This window comes from Pelophylax lessonae (genome assembly GCF_965119305.1).
Source record: "Pelophylax lessonae genome assembly, chromosome: 8".
Lineage (NCBI taxonomy): Eukaryota > Metazoa > Chordata > Amphibia > Anura > Ranidae > Pelophylax > Pelophylax lessonae.
In genome coordinates, this window is record NC_138775.1 from 107,903,341 (window position 1) to 107,922,199 (window position 18,859).

An 18,859-nucleotide genomic window follows, 5' to 3' on the forward strand; every position below is an offset into this window, starting at 1 on the left:
TGATGCATATCTCCTTCCAAGGTTGCTCTATTGGATTGAGACCTGGTGACTGTGGAGGCCATTGGAGTACAGTGAACTCACAGTCATGTTCAAGAAACCAGTTTGAGATGATTTGAGCTTTGTGACATAGTGGATTATCCTACTGGAAGTAGCCATCAGAAGATGGGTACACTGTAGTCATAAAGGGATGGACATTGTTAGTAACAATACTCAGGTAGGCTGTGGCGTTTAAACAATGCTCAATTGGTACTAAGGGGGCCCAAAGTGTGTCAAGAAAATATCCCCCACACCATTATACCACCACTACCAGCCTGAACCGTTGATACAATGCAGGATGGATCCATGCTTTAATGTTGTTTACGTCAAATTTTGACCCTACCATCTGAATGTTGCAGCTGAAATCGAGACTCATCAGACCAGGCAACGTTTTTTCAATCTTCTATTGTCTATTTCCAAAATAGTGCAAATTGTAGCCTCAGTTTCCTGTTCTTAGCTGACAGGAATGGCACCCAGTGAGGTCTTCTGCTGCTGTAGACCATCTGCTTCAAGGTTCGATGTGTTGTGCATTTAAAAATGGTATTTCGCATATCTTGGCTGTAACGAGTGGTTATCTGAGTTACTGTTGCCTTTCTATCATCTCAAACCAGTCGGTCCATTCTCCTCTGACATCCACAAGACATTTTCGTCCACACAACTGCTTCTCACTGGATATTTTCTCTTTTGGGATCATTCACTTTAGACGCTAGAGATGGTTGTGCGTGAAATTCCCAGTGGATCAGTAGTTTTTGAAATACTCAAGACCAGCCCATTTGGCACCAACAACCAGGTCATGTTCAAAGTCACTTAAATCCCCTTTCCTCCCCATTCTGGTAAAAAAAAAAAAAGTTTAATACCCACCCTAAATAATTATCTAAAAAACATAAAAATGTGCAGCGCTAGGACCAATGAAATATGCTTGAACATATATAACATGTGAAATGAATAATGTGTATCCAATCATATATTAAACAAATGTAATAAAAGAAATGTCCAACTGGAATAAAAGTCCCAAGTGAATGAAGTGATAAAAGGAATCCAACATAAGTAACGTGATCACAGTGTGCAGCAAATCCCAACACCGATGAGGAGTAATTATAAGCGCTCACCAGAAAAGTAGGACCCAGATACCATATAGCATGTGGGTCAAACAAGCTGTTGAAATATATGGTGGATGCTCCGAATGGATAAGAAGACCTCAGAGGTATCCATATGGACCAGTAACAGACATGGATAGATAAAATTCCAGCTCCAACGTTGGTAAGGATATAAACCAAAGAGGGACAGACATAGTGTAATATTACTAAAAAACATTTAATGATAAAACATAGCAAGAACACTTACAAAACATCCCATGGTATTAAGCACATCAAGGATAAATAGTAGGGTTAACTGTAGTGTAATCCTCTTAACGCGTTTCAGCAGAGATGCCTTTCTCAAAAGATATTGTCAGCCAAGAAGTAGCCTTCTATATATAATATTATATTAATTAGATAGCATATCCCACCTGTAAGAGATTGCCGGCATAAACGCCACGCTAGATCACAATGGCACTGGCGTGCGTTCCAGGACTCGCCTCGGCAGCGTACCAGTAGCGTAACGTCACTTCCGGGGTAAACCGGAAGCGACGGCAAATGTAAGACGTATGCGGAAGTAAACCGCACTACAGAAGGACGCTACGGACGAAGCCCGGGACGCCATCTTGACAGATGGAAAAAAAGAGAACCTGTATACAACAATAGAAAATAGTGATATATCGTGTGCAGCCAAAATATGTCTGAAGAATATATCACATTAAGTATATAGGTTCCATTGAGATGGGTGAAGTAGAAATTAAAAATTAAAACCATCATGTTAATAAGGATTAAAAAATTATTTTTAAAAACACACCAATAGAATGTAACATGACATATAAATTATGACTCTGAATGGAGGAAGAAGGTCTAATAAGCTAGAGATAATAAAAGATGAATAGATAAAAACATACTAAATAATAAATAATAGAGGGGACACCAAACTTCACAAGATGAATGGATGAAGGTATTTATGTCCCACTCTATATTCAAGCCATATGGATAATAAGATTTTAACGTGTAAATCCAGTATGTTTCTCTCCGGGAGACACCCCATATTTTTGAACCACCTCTCCATGGAGATACATACCGGTCAATAATCTGAAAAAGTGTTCCCTTAGGGTTTTTTTGATGAAAGAGTAAATAATGTTTGGACACATTGTGTTTGTCTTTACCCTTAATAATATTTGTAATGTGCTCGTTAACTCTCACATTAAATGATCTGATTGTGCGCCCCACATATTGTTTGTGACATGGACAAGTCAACAAATAGACCACATGAGTAGTTACACATGTGGCAAAAAATTTTATTTGGTATAGATTATTTGTGACTGTAGATTGAAAAGATAGAAACTTCCTTCTGTTATCACAGTTAAAACCCTACATCTCCGACACGGGTAGAAATCAGTCAAGTCAGCAAAAAATTTTGGCTTGACCGGTTCTTCCGGTATGACTTTCTCCAGCAAGCACAGGTCCTGAAAAACAGATTTTTGGATTTACTGGATTTACACGTTAAAATCTTATTATCCATATGGCTTGACTATAGAGTGGGACATAAATGCCTTCATCAATTCATCTTGAGAAGTTTGGTGTCCCCTCTATTATTTAGTATGTATTTATCTATTCATCTTTTATTATCTCTAGCTTATTAGACCTTCTTCCTCCATTCAGAGTCATAATATGTCATATTACATTCTATTGGTGTGTTTTTAAAAATATTTTTTTAATCTTAATTAACATGATGGTTTTAATTTTTAATTTCTACTTCACCCATCTCAATGGGACCTATTTCCCTCCTATAGAGGGGATTTACGGTTAATTTAGGGTAAACTACTATCCATTCCATGTATACTTAATGTGATATATTCTTCAGACATATTTTGGCTGCCCACGATATATCACTATTTTCTATTGTTGTATACAGGTTCTCTTTTTTTCCCTCTGTCAAGATGGCGTCCCGGGCTTCGTCCGTAGCGTCCTTCTGTAGTGCGGAACACGTGGTTTACTTCCGCATACGTCTTACATTTGCAGTCACTTCCGGTTTCCCCCGGAAGTGACGTTGTGCTACTGGTACGCTGCCGAGGAGAGTCCTGGAACGCACGCCGGCGCCATTGCGATCTAGCGTGGTGTTTATGCCGGCAATCTCTTAAAGGTGGGATATGATATCTAATTAATATAATATTATATATAGAAGGCTACTTCTTGGCTGACAATATCTTTTGAGAAAGGCATCTCTGCTGAAACGCGTTAAGATGATTACACTACAGTCAGCCCTACTATTTATCCTTGATGTGCTTTATACCATGGGATGTTTTGTAAGTGTACTTGCTATGTTTTATCATTAAATGGTTTTTAGCAATATTACACTATGTCTGTCCCTCTTTGGTTTATATCCTTACCAACGTTGGAGCTGGAATTTTATCTATCCATGTCTGTTGCTGGTCCATACGGATACCTCTGAGGTCTTCTTATCCATTCGGAGCATCCACCATATATTTCAACAGCTTGTTTGACCCACATGCTATATGGTATCTGGGTCCTACTTTTCTGGTGAGCGCTTATAATTACTCCTCATCAGTGTTGGGATTTGCTGCACACTGTGATCATGTTACTTATGTTGGATTCCTTTTATCACTTCATTCACTTGGGACTTTGATTCCAGTTGGACATTTCTTTTATTACATTTGTTTAATATATGATTGGATACACATTATTCATTTCACATGTTATATATGTTCAAGCATATTTCATTGGTCCTAGAGCTGCACATTTTTATGTTTTTTCTATGTTTGGTCACTTTTTTGTCTGGTGATTAGTGCAAGTTGCTTCTATTTTTGGTAGCGCAGTATTTCCAAATTTTATGTGCTAAATAATTATGTGTGTGTGCCTGGCTAGAAGTACCCCATTTTAACAATTGACCGACTGATTCAGAAATAAACTCACCAATCTGCTCTTTTTCAAATGGTTCCTCAAGTTCTTTCAAGTTGGCCAAAAGACGGATATCAGTGCATATCTGCAGAACACAGGAAAAAAGATTAGCAAGTTATTAAAGAATAGTGTATTTCACTGCGTTTGAGGTTTCTAAAGTCGCTTAAAGTGTCATATATCTCAGTGCTGCTACTTAAATAATCTAAACTTTTTGACATTAACATGTGTGACAACCAATAATCAATTCCACAGTAGCGCAATTACTATTTACTCCGCGTGGCTATGCTAAGCTTAGTTAATGTGATGAACACGGGAGAGTGGTAGGTGACTACACTGAAAGTTGAAGCCAGCGTGGAGTTGGTGATACAGGGATGAGCTGTTGCCTACCTGATACCTACCCAACTGACATTCAATGTACAAGATGATTTTAAATGGGAGTGGTTTACATGGATTTTAATAAATGTTTTATGGGATTAATGCACTATTGGAGGCTTCTTGAGATGAGACCGGCGAGGGCCGAGGGAGTTTCTTAGTAAATGCTGCCGCAATAACGTTCTCCATTTTTTTGGATTTCTTGCATCACAGACAATAAAGTCACATTATGAGCATTAGAAGTGGGCCCCAACGATATATCGGGGGTTGCACAATGATACATCGGGGGTTGTAGACAAACTTGGAGAATCCATTTTAGACATATGGCCAACCAGTAGGATTGCACAGTATAAATGTAAAGAGCAGACAGGGAAATGGGGAAACACCGGAACCTGCACCACAAGGGGTTAAACAGAAGCCTCTCCTGAAAACAGAAGCAATGGCCTAAGAGGGAGCAATGGCCTAAGAGGGAGCAATCCGCGCCCAATTGCCAAAGATTAACGCCCCTGAGGCTGTGAGGTTACAAAAGCACCACAGGTTCCAGCAAGTCCGCTGCTACCGGCGTGCACTGCGCCTTTAAGAGGCGATTGCGATGCACACAGCGCTACTCCGGGGAATAATCCTAAGCCCCCAAAGGCCTGAAGATGAAAAGTAATTAAACTCCTCTAGAGTAGTTACCACATGGAGGACACAGCAAGGTCCATCAGCAGCATGGAGAAGAGAAGGTAGAAGGAAACGCCCTCGCCCACAAGAGCCAGAAGCTCCTGTGCTATTTTGTCTCCGGCTCCAGCAAAATGGCCACCGGCAGTACAGTGATAGGGATACCCAGGCAGGCTGCTGAGGCCTGTTAAGGCTGCAGGCCATGGCAAAACGTCGGCTTTGCGCCGATGAGTGCGTAGGAGGGGGAAGGTCCCAGGTGACCCCTTATAGTGGAGGAGGGTGGTAGGAGGTATGGGTACCTGAGGGTCCTACTCACCTATAGAGGAACCCACGTCCTCCCCAGGCCCACTAACCAGACGGGGGGACTGTACTTACCGGACCACACTGCTGAGGGTGGGCGTCCATGCTTACATACTGCCTCTGCACAGCAGTGAGGGTGCTGTCGGCCAAGGGGCACCATGCGACGCTGGCATGCCAGGTGTGTGCTTCCCGATGGTGTGTTTCACCCGCAGGCCAGTCCCCGTCTGTGGGACTATAGTCGCTATGGAGACCCAGCGCGGAGCTACGGTCTGCAAGCACACGCTGGCCCAAACTGGGAGACCGTAAGGCTCTCATATAGCCAGTCCAAAACACAGCCGGCATTCCACAGGAACTGGAGTCAGCAGCAACAAAAAATAAAATAAAAAAGGTTCCCTTTAAGATGTTTAAAACAGAGCTAGGACAAAAGGTCCCAGCAGGGAGCTGTTTGGCCACTCCTAAGACCAGGCAGCTAAAACTGAAGATGCAACGGTGAGGCTAGGGGTAAAAACCCAGGGACCACCCCCCCCCCCGGGTGTGTCAAAGCCTTTGGCTCTACCTGGTCACTCCTAGTGGGAGGGACCCATCCGTCTGATTTAAAGCAGCAGCTACGTCCGTTGGTGGTCGAGAGAGAAATTAAAGATGTGCTTTTATCACTTCCTCTACTGATCTGGCGCCCTTTGTCTTTTATTGCATGTCTGTCAGTGATCCGCAAGGTCTATTGAGGTGGGGTGAGCCGAGAAAGGAAAATCCCCCACCACGATCCAGTGTTCAGGATTAGTCCTGTGGGGAGTAAGAAAGCTGCCCCGGATCCCCCATGCTGCAATCTGCCTGAAACAACAATATAAGGGATACTGGGAGGTACATCCAGCTCAGGGATGGTCAGCTGCAGAGGAAATCCCCAGCGATATGTGATCTCCGGACGTCTGAGCTTAGCTAGAAGGGGCTTCAGCATGGCTCTGCTGTGCAGGGGTAGTCCTGGATACATCCAGAGAAATGGAGATCTGTGCCCCATCAAAGTCAATCGGCCCATTGAACCAAGCGTCCCAAAGTATCCTCTCCTCCTGAGCATACCGATGCAGGTGGCAGATCACATACCAAGGGCTATCTGGATTTGTCAGTTTGGGCCCCCGTGCCCTGTGGATTCTGTCGAACTCCAGATTTGTTGAGGGGGGGGCAGGATCCAGTAGTTGATGAAGGATCACCCGCACCGTTTCAGAGAGGTTCTCCACCCCTGTTGCCTCAGGTATGCCCTGGATCAACAAGTTGTTTAGTCAGCTCCGGTTTTCCAGGTCCTCCATGTGGAGCTGTGCCTCCGCCAGCTGGTCTTGTGGTCTTGGTGTGCCGCCTGTCCTTGCTTAAGTTGGGACAGCCGGAGCTGCAAGGCACTTGCCACGACTCCCCTCTGGACAGCCCTTTGTCTAGGTGTGTGACCTCTGTGCGGATTTGCTGATGGTCTCGGCGGTGTTCTGCTAGCTGGGCCACCATTGCCTCCCAGTCTGCCTTGGTAGGAAGCGCTCGTAGCAGGGTTTAAATGTCCGAGTCCTCCGCAAAAGAGTGCATAGAGGAGCCCCGGGAGGTGGACAGCTGACCCTCCAGATCTAAGGTGGCCAACAGACCCATCAGTGAGTCGGCCACGTTATACTGCTAGGCCGCCATCAGTGGGGGAGGCTGTTGATCAGTAGGCCACAACGCACCACGTGGATTCGGTAGTGGCGTCCCCAGTAAAGCTCCCAGGGTATCTGGGAAAAATTTGCTAATGGTGGCCATGGAAGGCACCTTAGATGTTCCTCTGGTTTTTCTCCGTTTCTGGATGCTCATGGCAGCCGAAAAAGATTGCGAGAGAGCAGATTAGGGTGGCTGGGAATCAGGAGCTCCAGCAGAAAGTGTCCTCACTCCACCATGTCCTAGCCATGTCACCCCCCTTTAATGTATTTGAGCAATATATATTTATATAACTTTTGCTTTAAAAAAAAATAATTTTCTTTCAGCCTGGACGTCATACTGTTGCTGCGGTCCTCCAAGGCCAGAGAGTCAAAGAGTGGTAACGCTTTAAACACCTATGGGTGCAGCACCGTCAGGTCTTATCCCGTGCGAACCAGCAGAAACTGTAAGCTCAAGAAAAACCGGAGAGTATCGGGGGTGGTTGTGATTCCCTCCTGCCGCTTCGGAAACCGGGGGCCCATAAGCTGCTCGGACCGGTTTCATAAAAGAGCCAGCCACCTGCAGAAAACAAAACTGGTAATGGCTGATAGCTTTAGCCATAATCCCAGTAAATCACTGGCAAACCGCATTGTGGTCGGCAAGTGGTTAAAATAATGACATTTGGTGGCTTTGCAGTCTGACGTGAAGACAGACACAGTTTTTGTTTTATCCAGCTATATGTACTTAGTGAAAATGATAACATCCAAGTGAAAGATATCACACCGTGTCAGAAAAAAAAATCAAAAACAGAATCGCTGAATTAGAAAAAGAATCACCCCCTTGTGTCAGTATTTTATTAAACCCCCCTTTTTCTTCAATTACTGGCTTTAGTCCATTGGGATAGGTCTCTACTAACCTTGCACATCTAGACTTAGTAATATTTGCCCACTCTTGCAGAACTGCTCAAGTTCAGTTAAAATTTAATGGTGACAGTTTTTGGACTGCGGTCTTCAAGTCTTTCCACAGATTTTTCAATGGGGTTTTAAGTCTGGGCTCCGATTAGGCCATGCAAGAAGATTCGCCTTTTTCTCCTTCAACCAGAGTGTGATCATTTTTGCTGTGTGCTTTGGGTCATTGTCATGTTGGAAGGTAAACCTTCCCATTGACAACATTCTTGCAGAGGGAAACAGAATTTCCTCAATAATTGAGGAACACCCCCATAACAGGATATTACCACCTTCATGCTTTACTATAGGAATGGTGTTATTTGCATAGTGAGCTGTACTGGATTTCCGCCAGACATATCGTTGAAGCCAAATCATTCCATTTTAGTCTCATCTGACCATTACTCCTTTTTCCATGTGGTCTCAGAATCTTCAATATGTGTTTTGGCAAAGCTCAGTTTTGGCATGTGACCTTTTTTCCTGCCACACTCCCATACAAGCCACATTTGTGGAGTATTTGTGATATTGTCGTCACATGCACACAATAACCACATCATAAATTCCTGCAACTGCTGAGTTTCTGTAGGACTCTTCGTAGCCTCTCTGACCAGTTTCCTACTGGCTCTTTCATCCAGTTGGGAGCGACATCCTGATCCAGGGAAGGTCTGTGTTGTACCAAATACCTTCCACTTCCTAATATTAGACTTCACTGTGCTTTTAGGCATTGATAAAGCCTTTGAAATTGTTTTGCATCCATCTCCTGACTTGTGCCTGTCCACAACTTTATCCCAGAGATCTTTTGACAGTGGCTTGCCACCCAAAGTTGGTTTCCTTTAGTTCCACTACCAGGAACTGAAATGCCCCAAAAACCTCTTTTCATGCGGAGCTAAAAAAAATGGCCACAGCTGATCACAGTTGAAATTCAAATGGCTTTGTGTGCCTCGAGAAGGTGATTAGCTACACTGGATTGAGTTTACAAGCAATTTATAGGAATGGGTTGATCCTTTTCTAACTCAGTGATTCCGTTTTTGTATTTTTTTTTGTATTTTCTTCTGACATTTTGGTGTTGTTATATCTTTTACTTGGATGTTATAAGTTGCAAGTAAATACAGCTGGAAAAACAAAAACTGTCTGTCTTCTTTTAAGGATGCAAAGCAACAAAAAGTGTCCAATCTCCTGAAGACTGCTCATTATCTTATGTCTCTGAATATCCTTCTGTGTCACAATGTACAATATAAAAAGTAAATCATTTAAAACAAGGCATGGGGGGGGGGAGAGACCCATGCCTTTTTTAAAAAATAAATATTTTCAGTCTCTTGTTTATAAGGGATGACTCATCGTTGTTAGGAGGCTGGCGGGTGCCAATTTCTTAACAACCAATGATTAATTCCTGCTGACAGCAAGGATGAATCACTGGTTGTTAGGACACCAGCTCCTAACAACCAATGCAAAAAGCGGACCATTTGTCCACTTACATGAGTTTACGTCTGAATGGACATCTGTTTACATCCGTTAGTCTGTTTTTCATCTGTCAAATGATGGATGAAAAATGGACTGATAAAATGCCCACGTAAAAGACTAAATGCTAAATCTGCCTGGATTTCAGCTTTTTAAACATATACAATATGAACAAAATCAGAAGTCCATTTACAAGCAAAATAAATGAGTTCAATTTTTTTGATATACTACACTGTTAACCTACCTTGTGGACTGTGGCTCCCAGACTGGCAAGAACCGACAAAACTTCTACATCAACTTTGCGGCTGTACGTTTGACCTGTTACCATGTATGCCCTAGAAGAAGAAACATATGTATGTGACCCTGCAGACTAGACAAAATACATTTTCTGAAATATGCTTGTAGTTTCAAAACCTAGAAGAGATCTCGAGCAGACTGTTTCACACTCTAAACAGATGTAATATGTTACTTTATATAAACATTTTTTTCCGGAATTATAGAGATAAAGAACGTGCATCAAGTCAGTAACCCGTCAGCAATAATATACCCTACAAAGTTCTACATTTTTTAGTCGGGTGCTAGTGCTGCCATGTTGACTAAAGCAAATCAGCAGTGAAGCCTTGTGGCTTCACAGCCAGTTTCCTACTGCACATGCGCAAGGGTAAACAAGGGGAGACTAACTTCCAGTCCAAATCAGGCACCCGCTCCCCTCAAAAGGTGCCAAATGTCGCAGCAGGGGGGGAGAGAGAGGCAGACTAGCAGAGCTTTCCCTTTTCGATGGAGATCCACTTTAAAATGATACTAAATACACACACTTTTTTTTTTTAGTTCAACAAGGTCTTTATTGTAATGAAACAAAAACAGGAAATATACAACAGTATACAATACACATCATAAGATTTTAAGGAATGAGAAAACCAGGCTAGGGTACATATGTCAAACAAAGGTTCAAAAAAGGAACCTGTACTACAATTAGAGGAAGCCGAGGAACACAATACAAGTAAACTGATATCTGTCATTTTGTACATACTACTAATAATATACGATACTGAATCGTCCAATCCCAAAGAGTGGAAACAAACAGCTGCAACACTCACTGAAAATAAAAAGGTCATTTATGTGGCTTTATTCTGATGACATACACGTCTCCGGGGCCTGAACCCACCTATCCCATATCTTATTATACTTGGATACACATCCTCTATGGGAATAGATCAGTTTTTTATAGGGCAAAGTTACATTGACCTCCCGGAGCCAGTCCCGGAAAGATGGAGGTGAATCTCTCATCCAGCGGCGGGCCAGACACTTCCTAGCAAGAAACAGTGTCTCATGTAAAAACAGAGTGGTATATTTATCTATACTAGCATCATGGGGTATTCCTAGCAGACAGAATTTCAGGGCCAGAGTCAAAGGGGACCCCATGGTATCATGTAGAAATCTAACCACCTGCTCCCAAAAGCCCTGGACCTCAGTACATGTCCAGAGCAAATGGTAAAAGGTGCCACGCTCCACCCTGCACATGGGACACTGACCAGTAGCCTCGCTACGATAGGTAGCCACCACAGTCGGTGTAAGGTAAGCTCTATGGAGGATATATAATTGAGTCAGACGATCCGAAAGTTTCGGGGAAACCGATTTGCAGTTATCTAGGGCGTCCCCCCATTCCTTATCCTCAAGCGTCCCGATGTCTCCCTCCCATTTAGTCTTGATGGCATACGCCAAAACCGTTGACTCTGGCAAAAGGAGTGCATTATACATATATGAAATAAGTTGTTTAGATTCAGAGCCCATTACCACCTCCAAAACCGGGATCGAGGTCAATTCTTGAATAGGACGGGGAAATTGAGCTGCGAAGGCGTGCCTAAGCTGCAAATACCTAAAATACATATGATTAGGGAGATCGTATTGCCCTTTTAACTCATCAAAAGATTGGAGAGCACCATTGGTAAGTATGTCAGCCAAATAGGAAATTCCATAATGGGCCCACACATGTGCATCCGGAATAGAGGCACACTCACAGAGACTGGTATTATGCCACAGCGGCGTATGTGCATGCAGCAAGGGTATATCCAATTTGGTTGACACCACTTCCCATATTCGCCTATACTGATACAGCATAGAGGTCTTATCCCCACGGGTTTCAGCCCCCCGTACGCCCACCAGAATCAAGGATAAAGGTTCGACTGATGCATGGGCCCATACAGGGGCTAGAAGGGCCAAGAATCTCTCCCTATCAAAACTATGAAGATGAAAGAAGTGGGATAGCTGTGATGCCAGGTAGTATAAATTGAAATCTGGGAGAGCCAAGCCACCCAGGTCAACGGGGCTTTTAAGCTTCCGCCATGCCAGCTTATGTCTACTGGAGCCCCAAATAAAGGGCTTAAGTATAGCTTCTATCTGAAAAAAAAACTTAAGGGGAAGGTAAATTGGAGAGTGCCACAAAATGTACAAAAACTTAGGTAGTAACACCATTTTTACGAGGTTAATCCGGCCGCGAACCCCCAACGGAAGACGCGCCCATATCTGTGTCTTAGCTTTTAACAATATGAACAAGGGTTGTATGTTATTCTGTATGTAATCCATCGAAGATTTGGTCACCTGAATCCCTAAATATTTAATGCGATTCACTACCTGCAAAGGGAAAAGTGGGTTTACAGGGAAGGGGGAAATATTATCTATGGGCAAAATTTGAGATTTGTCCCAATTGATTTGTAATCCAGAAAAGCGGCCAAACTGTTTAATAAGGGAGAGGGCTACCGAGAGGGATGTACCCGGGTCAGCCAGGTACAACAGGGTGTCATCCGCATACATACTAATTTTTTCCTCTAAAATACCCACCCGGAGACCATGAATATCGGAGTGCGACCGGATCGCTATCGCAAGTGGCTCTGCTACCAGCACGTACAAAAGGGGCGAAAGGGGGCAGCCTTGCCGAGTACCCCTAGTAAGAGGAAACCCCGCCGATGTCCTCCCATTAGCCAGTACTTTAGCCACCGGTGCCTGGTAAAGGATCCGTACCCACCGGATGAAGTTGGGGCCAAAGCCATAGCCCTCCAGGCATCTCCAAAGGAAGCCCCATTCTACTGAGTCAAATGCCTTTGCCGTATCTAAGGACACCACAACTCTTGAGCCAATGTTATCGTGAGCGGCCTGTAAATTCATAAACAGACGTCTCAGATTGAAGGAGGTGTTCCTGCCTGGCATAAAACCCGACTGGTCCGCATGAACAAGAGAGAGAATAACCTTGCTAAGGCGGATAGAGAGGACTTTAGCCAGAATCTTGACGTCGACTTGCAGCAAAGAAATTGGGCGATAAGAGGCGGGTTGATGGGGATCTTTACCTGGTTTAGGGATAAGAACAATTAAAGCTTCCCGCATAGTAGGAGGCAGTGTGTAGGATTCAAATGCGCACTCAAACATAGACAGCAAGTGTGGCACCAACACCTCAGAATATGTAGAATAAAATTCTATGGGTAATCCATCTGTTCCCGGGGACTTAGACCTGGGAAATCTAGCCATAGCCTCAATAATCTCTTCCTGCGACAGCGGGGCTTCAAGAAGCACCAGCTGCTCGACCGTCAATTGGGGAAGAACGTCCGGGGACATGTACAAGGAGATCGGAGAGTCATCAGCCGGGGCTGTAGAAGTGTAAAGGTCACGGAAAAAGTCCCGAAAACGGTCAGCCACTAACCCGGGGTTGGACACAGGAGGTCCCATTGGAGGATGAAGGGTGATCACCACCGGAGGCCTATCATTGCAATGTACTAGATAGGCCAAAAGTTTACCCGCCCGTTCACCATGCTCATACAACTTTTGTTTTTGAAAAAAAAGGGTCCTACGGGCTTTTTCATACTCCAGCTGCTCCACTACCCTTGTCAATAATTTTAATTGATCCGCGCCAGTGGGTGTCGGGTCAGCTGTATACGCAGCCTCTGCGGAAGCCAAGGTTCCAATCGCCTCAGCATGCGCCTGAGCGGAAGTTGCTTTAATAGAATTGATGGTAGTCATTAATGTCGATCTGGCATGGAGCTTAAAGGTCTCCCACACTACCAAGGGAGAGGCCGAGCCGACGTTATCGGCAAAAAATTGTTGCCACCTAGCGGCCAAGTCAATCTCCTCAGGGATGAGGGAGAGCCAAAACGGGTTTAATCGCCAGGCTGGCCGAATTCGTTCACTGTGAATCCGGAGCGTAACCCAATAGGGACAGTGATCCGAAAGACTGCGTGCTGAAAAGCCCGCATCCAAAAGTCTGGGGAGTAAGAAGGGGGATATAAAAATAAAGTCAATACGAGACATGGAATTATGAGAGGCAGAGAAACAGGAGTACACCCTTAATGACGGATTACGAATCCTCCAAGTGTCCAGCAAATAAAATTCCTCCATCAACCGTGCAAACCTAGTTGTCAGTGTCTGGGGCTGTGTGGCTCCGGGAGAAAGCAACCTGTCCAAACTGGGGTTCAAGGTGTTGTTGAAATCCCCTAGCCAGATCGCTGGTACCCGTGTATGCAACACCATGAAGTCCAGGCCCTCGTGCAGTATAGAAGCCGAAAACGGCGGAGGAACATAAAAGGCTAATAACAAATAAGGCTCACCATACAACAGTACATCTAAAAACACATATCTGCCCTGCGAATCTACTAGGGACCCCCGGAGCTCAAAATGCACTGCTTTGGCAACCAAGACTGCCACACCACGGGAATGAGAAGTGTGCATGGAATGAAACGTCCATCCCAACCAAGGGCGCTTCAGCGCCCTTTGAAGAGTACCTTCTAGATGGGTCTCGAGTAGACCTATAACGTCCGCCCTGTGGCGTTTTAAGGCATCAAAAACAGCTGACCTCTTAAGTCTGTCCCTCATGCCCCGAACGTTCCAAGTAAGGAGTTTAAGGTGCGCCATGGAAAGGGATCAGCATAATATCGTGCAGGAGCTCCGTGGGTACCGTTCGGCTCTGATATCCAGGGAAAAACAGTACTGTGAGAAAATATATATCAGTAAAGAACATAAAAAAATATATAATTTCACTCGGCAAGAAGGGGAAAAATAACACATAGAAAAAATTGCAGTACTCATTCCTCAATACATAAGAAGAAAAAACATATAGTGACAATAAAGACATCCCAACCACCCACCCCGCCCTGCACCTACCCCAACTAGTGCGGGCTCTTAATCCAAAAAAAACCCCATCCACCCTATCAACCCGTGAAAAACCCAGGGAAAAAAAAAGATAAATGGGAGGGATCCAACACAAAAACGTGTGAGAGATGTCCCTTCTGTCCCGCAGGGCGGTAGCAGAGGGATGGTTGGTGCATGTGCCTAACATAGGCAATCATATAGCGAAACTTCGCTGGATAGCAGTGCATGCATCTAGGACAAAAAGTGAGAGACTTCAATGGCTCCGCCAGATTACAATAATAAATGTGACCATCCAGGTTAAAAAGGAGCATGCAAAGAACAAAAAGAAAAAAATTTCTTTTCCCTTTTTTTTTTTTTCCTTATTTTAACCCCCCCCCCCCCCTCCATGGGCAGAATACCCCAAAAAGAGAAAAAAAAAAATTCAAGGGAAAAAAGAAACATCCATAGGGGGGGGGGGGGGAAGAGGTACCAGCCACCCCACCGGGGAACCCGGGTGATACCTGACCATCTCAGGTTCCATCCAACATGTCTACAAGTACAAGATAAGAATCTGGGTGGTCTCAAAAAATAAACAAAGGTATCATCCAGCACAGGAGAGGAGAGAACAATCCGAAAATTCAGAAAATCCAACCAGGATCCAGCACACGACAGGGAAAATGAGGCATGAGGCAGACCTAGCCCCGCGCCTCAAGATGTTCCAACCAGGAGATAACTGCCTCCGGATCATCGAAGAAGTGTACTCTGTCTTCGCCCTCCACACGGAGGCGGGCAGGGAATAGCATGGCATACTTAATGTTCTTTATGCGGAGCCTGCGTTTTACCTCAATAAAGATTTTGCGTTTTTTCTGGACATCCGCCGAGAAATCCGGGAAAATTGCAAGCCTGCTATTCCCGAAGGGGATATTACCCTTCTCCCTGGTGAGACGTAGCACAGCATCCCTATCTCTAAAATTTAATAACTTGGCTATGAAGGTACGAGGGGGGGCCCCCTGCGGCGGTGGTCTGCCATATAGGCGGTGGGCTCTCTCCACTACAAAGGTCGGGGAAAAAGCCGCACGACCATAAGTATCAATCAGGAGTTGCTCAAGAAAGTCTGATGGGTGAGCCCCCTCTGCTCCCTCAGGCAGTCCAATCATCCGAATATTACATCTCCGCAGTCGGTTCTCCATGTCATCCTGTTTAATCATAAGCTGAGTAACTTGGAGCTGGAGACGGTCTGAGGAGTTTTGCAAAGGTGGGAGGGAATCCTCCACAGCACTGATCCGCTGCTCAGCATCGGTCACTCTCTCCCTCACCCTCTGGAGATCCTGTCTGATCAAAGAGATATCCGCTTTCACCTCCTCGATCTTGCTGGTTAGTGAAGCCTGACATTGAGAGATAGCCTCCAGCACCTTAGCTGTCTCGGCGCCCATGGCGCTCGTCTCCGGTCCTGCCTGGGCGCCATCTGGAGCCAGGAGGTCCTTGTCCGTGCGGCGATATTTATCAAGCTTGGCGGCAGTGTCTGCCTGCTTCTTCGGTGGGGACATACTGCAGACAGTCCGGTTTCAGGTGCGGAGGTGTCGGGGAGGCTGTAAAGAATCGCTAAGTACAGGATTTACGAGATAAGGAGTGTGTGTCGGCGGAGCTGCTCTCACTCACGTCCTATCCCATGCTGCTCCAGGCCACGCCCCAAATACACACTCTTTAATGTAAATTGTCCCGTCTCTTTCTGTATGTAGATGATGGCACTGTACTTTATAAGAATAACAAAAAAAATCTAAGTACCTTTTTCCTAATTGATATACAGCGGTTTCCCAGGGAAACAGTGGTGAGAGGAGCTGCTACTGGTCACATGTTCAAAAATAAAATAAAATAGTCTTTGGGATACTGAGGAAAAATAAATAAATATCCATAAATGGTTTTAAACGGTCATACATATCTCTGAAATCAAATCTTTATATTTTTTGGAAATAACAGGTGGTGTCATGCCCCTTCAGTTTGTGTCTTAGAATAAGAGGGAGGTGAAGCCTCCATCAATCAGGATGTAATATTCTGCTCCATTGTGTTTAGCTGGCTAGTGGGCATGGAGGAGGGGGAGAGGGCTGTCCCTTACCAGTGTGTATACTCTATTGTCACATGGGCTGCTCAAAAGTGATAGGGAGGAAATGCTCAGGGTAGAAAATACACTGAAAACTAAGCATGTGCACTAGTTGCCAACAATGCTAAAATTACCGACTGAAGAAGGAACATGGACACAAGAGGGATATAGAGAACAGCAGGATCAACCAGGTTTTTTTTTTTTGTAGAATAGAGAAAATTAAACCTATAGATCCTGAGTGAGCATAAACAGCACCTATTGATAGTTTTTAATGTGGATTAATGTCACTTTATTATTAAACATGGTGTTACTAGTTTAATGAGCTTGGGTTTAGAGGTTCTGTCACATCTAGATGAACACTTGCTTTTCCAATCCATGTCAGAGGACCATAAACTGTACCACATGAATGTTGGGAAATTGCATATTTCATATTTCCTTATTTTTAGCTGCCACCAGGAGATCACGGTTTTACTCAACGGTCACGGTTTTACGGTCGTACTCAAGGCCAATTTCTGAAAATCTCCCCGTTGCAGGAAAGCCAAGATCCGAGCCACTGAGCAAGAGCGAGGGGGAACCCCAAGGGACTCACACCACGCAGTATACAACTTCCACGTACGATGATCGATCTTCCTAGAAGTCGCTTTTCTCACTTTGAGCAGAATGGGAATCACTGAAGCAGACGATCCCGTCCTTCAGCACCTGGCTTTAACAGCCAAGTCGTCAAAGCCAATGACTGTAAAGCAGGATGGAATATTGGCCCTTGAGACAGTAAATCCTCCCTGAGAGGAAGTCTCCAAGGACCGTCTACGACTAGCCTGACCAGGTCAGCATACCAGGCTCAGCGAGGCCGGTCCGGAGCAACACGAAAGAGCGGAATCCCTTCCGCCTCGATCCTGCAAAAAAGTCTTGGCAGCAACTTGAGAGGAGGAAAGGCATACATCAGCTGGTACTGACCCCACAGGGCCACCAGTGCATCTGCGGCGTCTGCCAGAGGGTCCTGAGAGCGGGCCACAAACATCTGCACTTTTCTGTTGATCCGAGACGCCAACAGATCTACATCTGGAGTGCCCCAACGGAGGCACAATTGCTGTAACACCTCCAGATGGAGGGACCATTCCCCTGCATGCAAGGCCTGTCGACTGAGGTAATCCGCCTGCCAATTTTCCACACCTGGAATGTGAACAGTGGAGAGAGCTGGAATAAAGCGTTCTGCCCATCGAAGGATGCTTGCCACTTCTAAGGCTGCTTTGGTGCCCCCTTGGTGACAGACATAAGCCATGGCACATGGCATTGTCCGATTGAGTGCGCACTGGACAACCCTGCAAGTGCGTGGTCCAGTGGACTAGGCAAAGCCAGATTGCTCTCAGCTCCAGAACATTGATCGGTAAACTGGATTCTTCCAGGGACCCTACTCCTTGAGCAGACAACCTGCAGAGAACCCCTCCCCAACCGGACAGACTTGCATCCGTGGTGACAATCGTCCAATATATATATGGAGGAAGGATTTCCCTTGCTTGAGCATTCGGGACCGAAGCCACCATATCAGGGACTCCCTATTAACCTAGCTCAGCTGGATCTGATTGTCCAGGGAATTTGGATTCTTATTCCATTTGAGAAGGATTTCCTTCTGGAGGATCCTCGTTTGGAATTGAGCGAAGGGGACCGCCTCAAAGGATGAGACCATTAGTCCTAGAACTCTCACACAGGTCCGAAGGGACGACCATTTGCTGGACAGCAACAGCTCAAGCGCAGTCCGGAGTTTTTAGAATATTTCTGGAGGAAGAAACACCCTGGCTGAGGACGAGTACAAAGTCAGGCCCAGATAATTCAGTCTCATGCAAGGAACTAGGGATGACTTCTGAAGGTTCAGAATCCATCCGAACTCCTCCAGAGTTCTCATGGTGATCTACAAATTTGTCTCCAGCACCGTGGGAGACCACGCATGGAGAAGCAGATCGCCCAGGTAACCCAGGGCCGATATCCTCCGCTGCCGTAACAGCGCCAGGACCGGAGCTAACACCTTTGTGAAGACCCGAGGAGCAGAGGTGAGACCAAAGGGTAACGCCACAAACTGATCCTCTCCCACTGAAAAACGGAGAAACCGTTGGTGTCCTGCACAGATTGGGATGTGAAGGTTGGCATCTTTGATGTCTATGGAGATCAGGAAATCCCCCTGATGTAGGGAGGCCACCACCGTGCGAATAGATACCATCTTGAATTTTTGAACTCGCATTTCA

At 45.1% G+C, this 18,859-nt stretch overlaps 1 protein-coding gene across 1 annotated transcript in view; it reads right to left on the reverse strand.

The window, feature by feature from the left end:
• Positions 1 to 18,859, reverse strand: part of ADSL (adenylosuccinate lyase) — a 481,027-nt gene that overhangs the window by 210,774 nt on the left and 251,394 nt on the right. Inside the window, exons 7-8 of the mRNA XM_082265904.1 lie at positions 9,657 to 9,747; positions 4,053 to 4,122 (exon numbers count right to left, since the gene is read on the reverse strand). Coding sequence (XP_082122030.1) covers positions 4,053 to 4,122; positions 9,657 to 9,747 — 161 coding nt within the window. The remainder of the gene's footprint in view (positions 1 to 4,052; positions 4,123 to 9,656; positions 9,748 to 18,859) is intronic.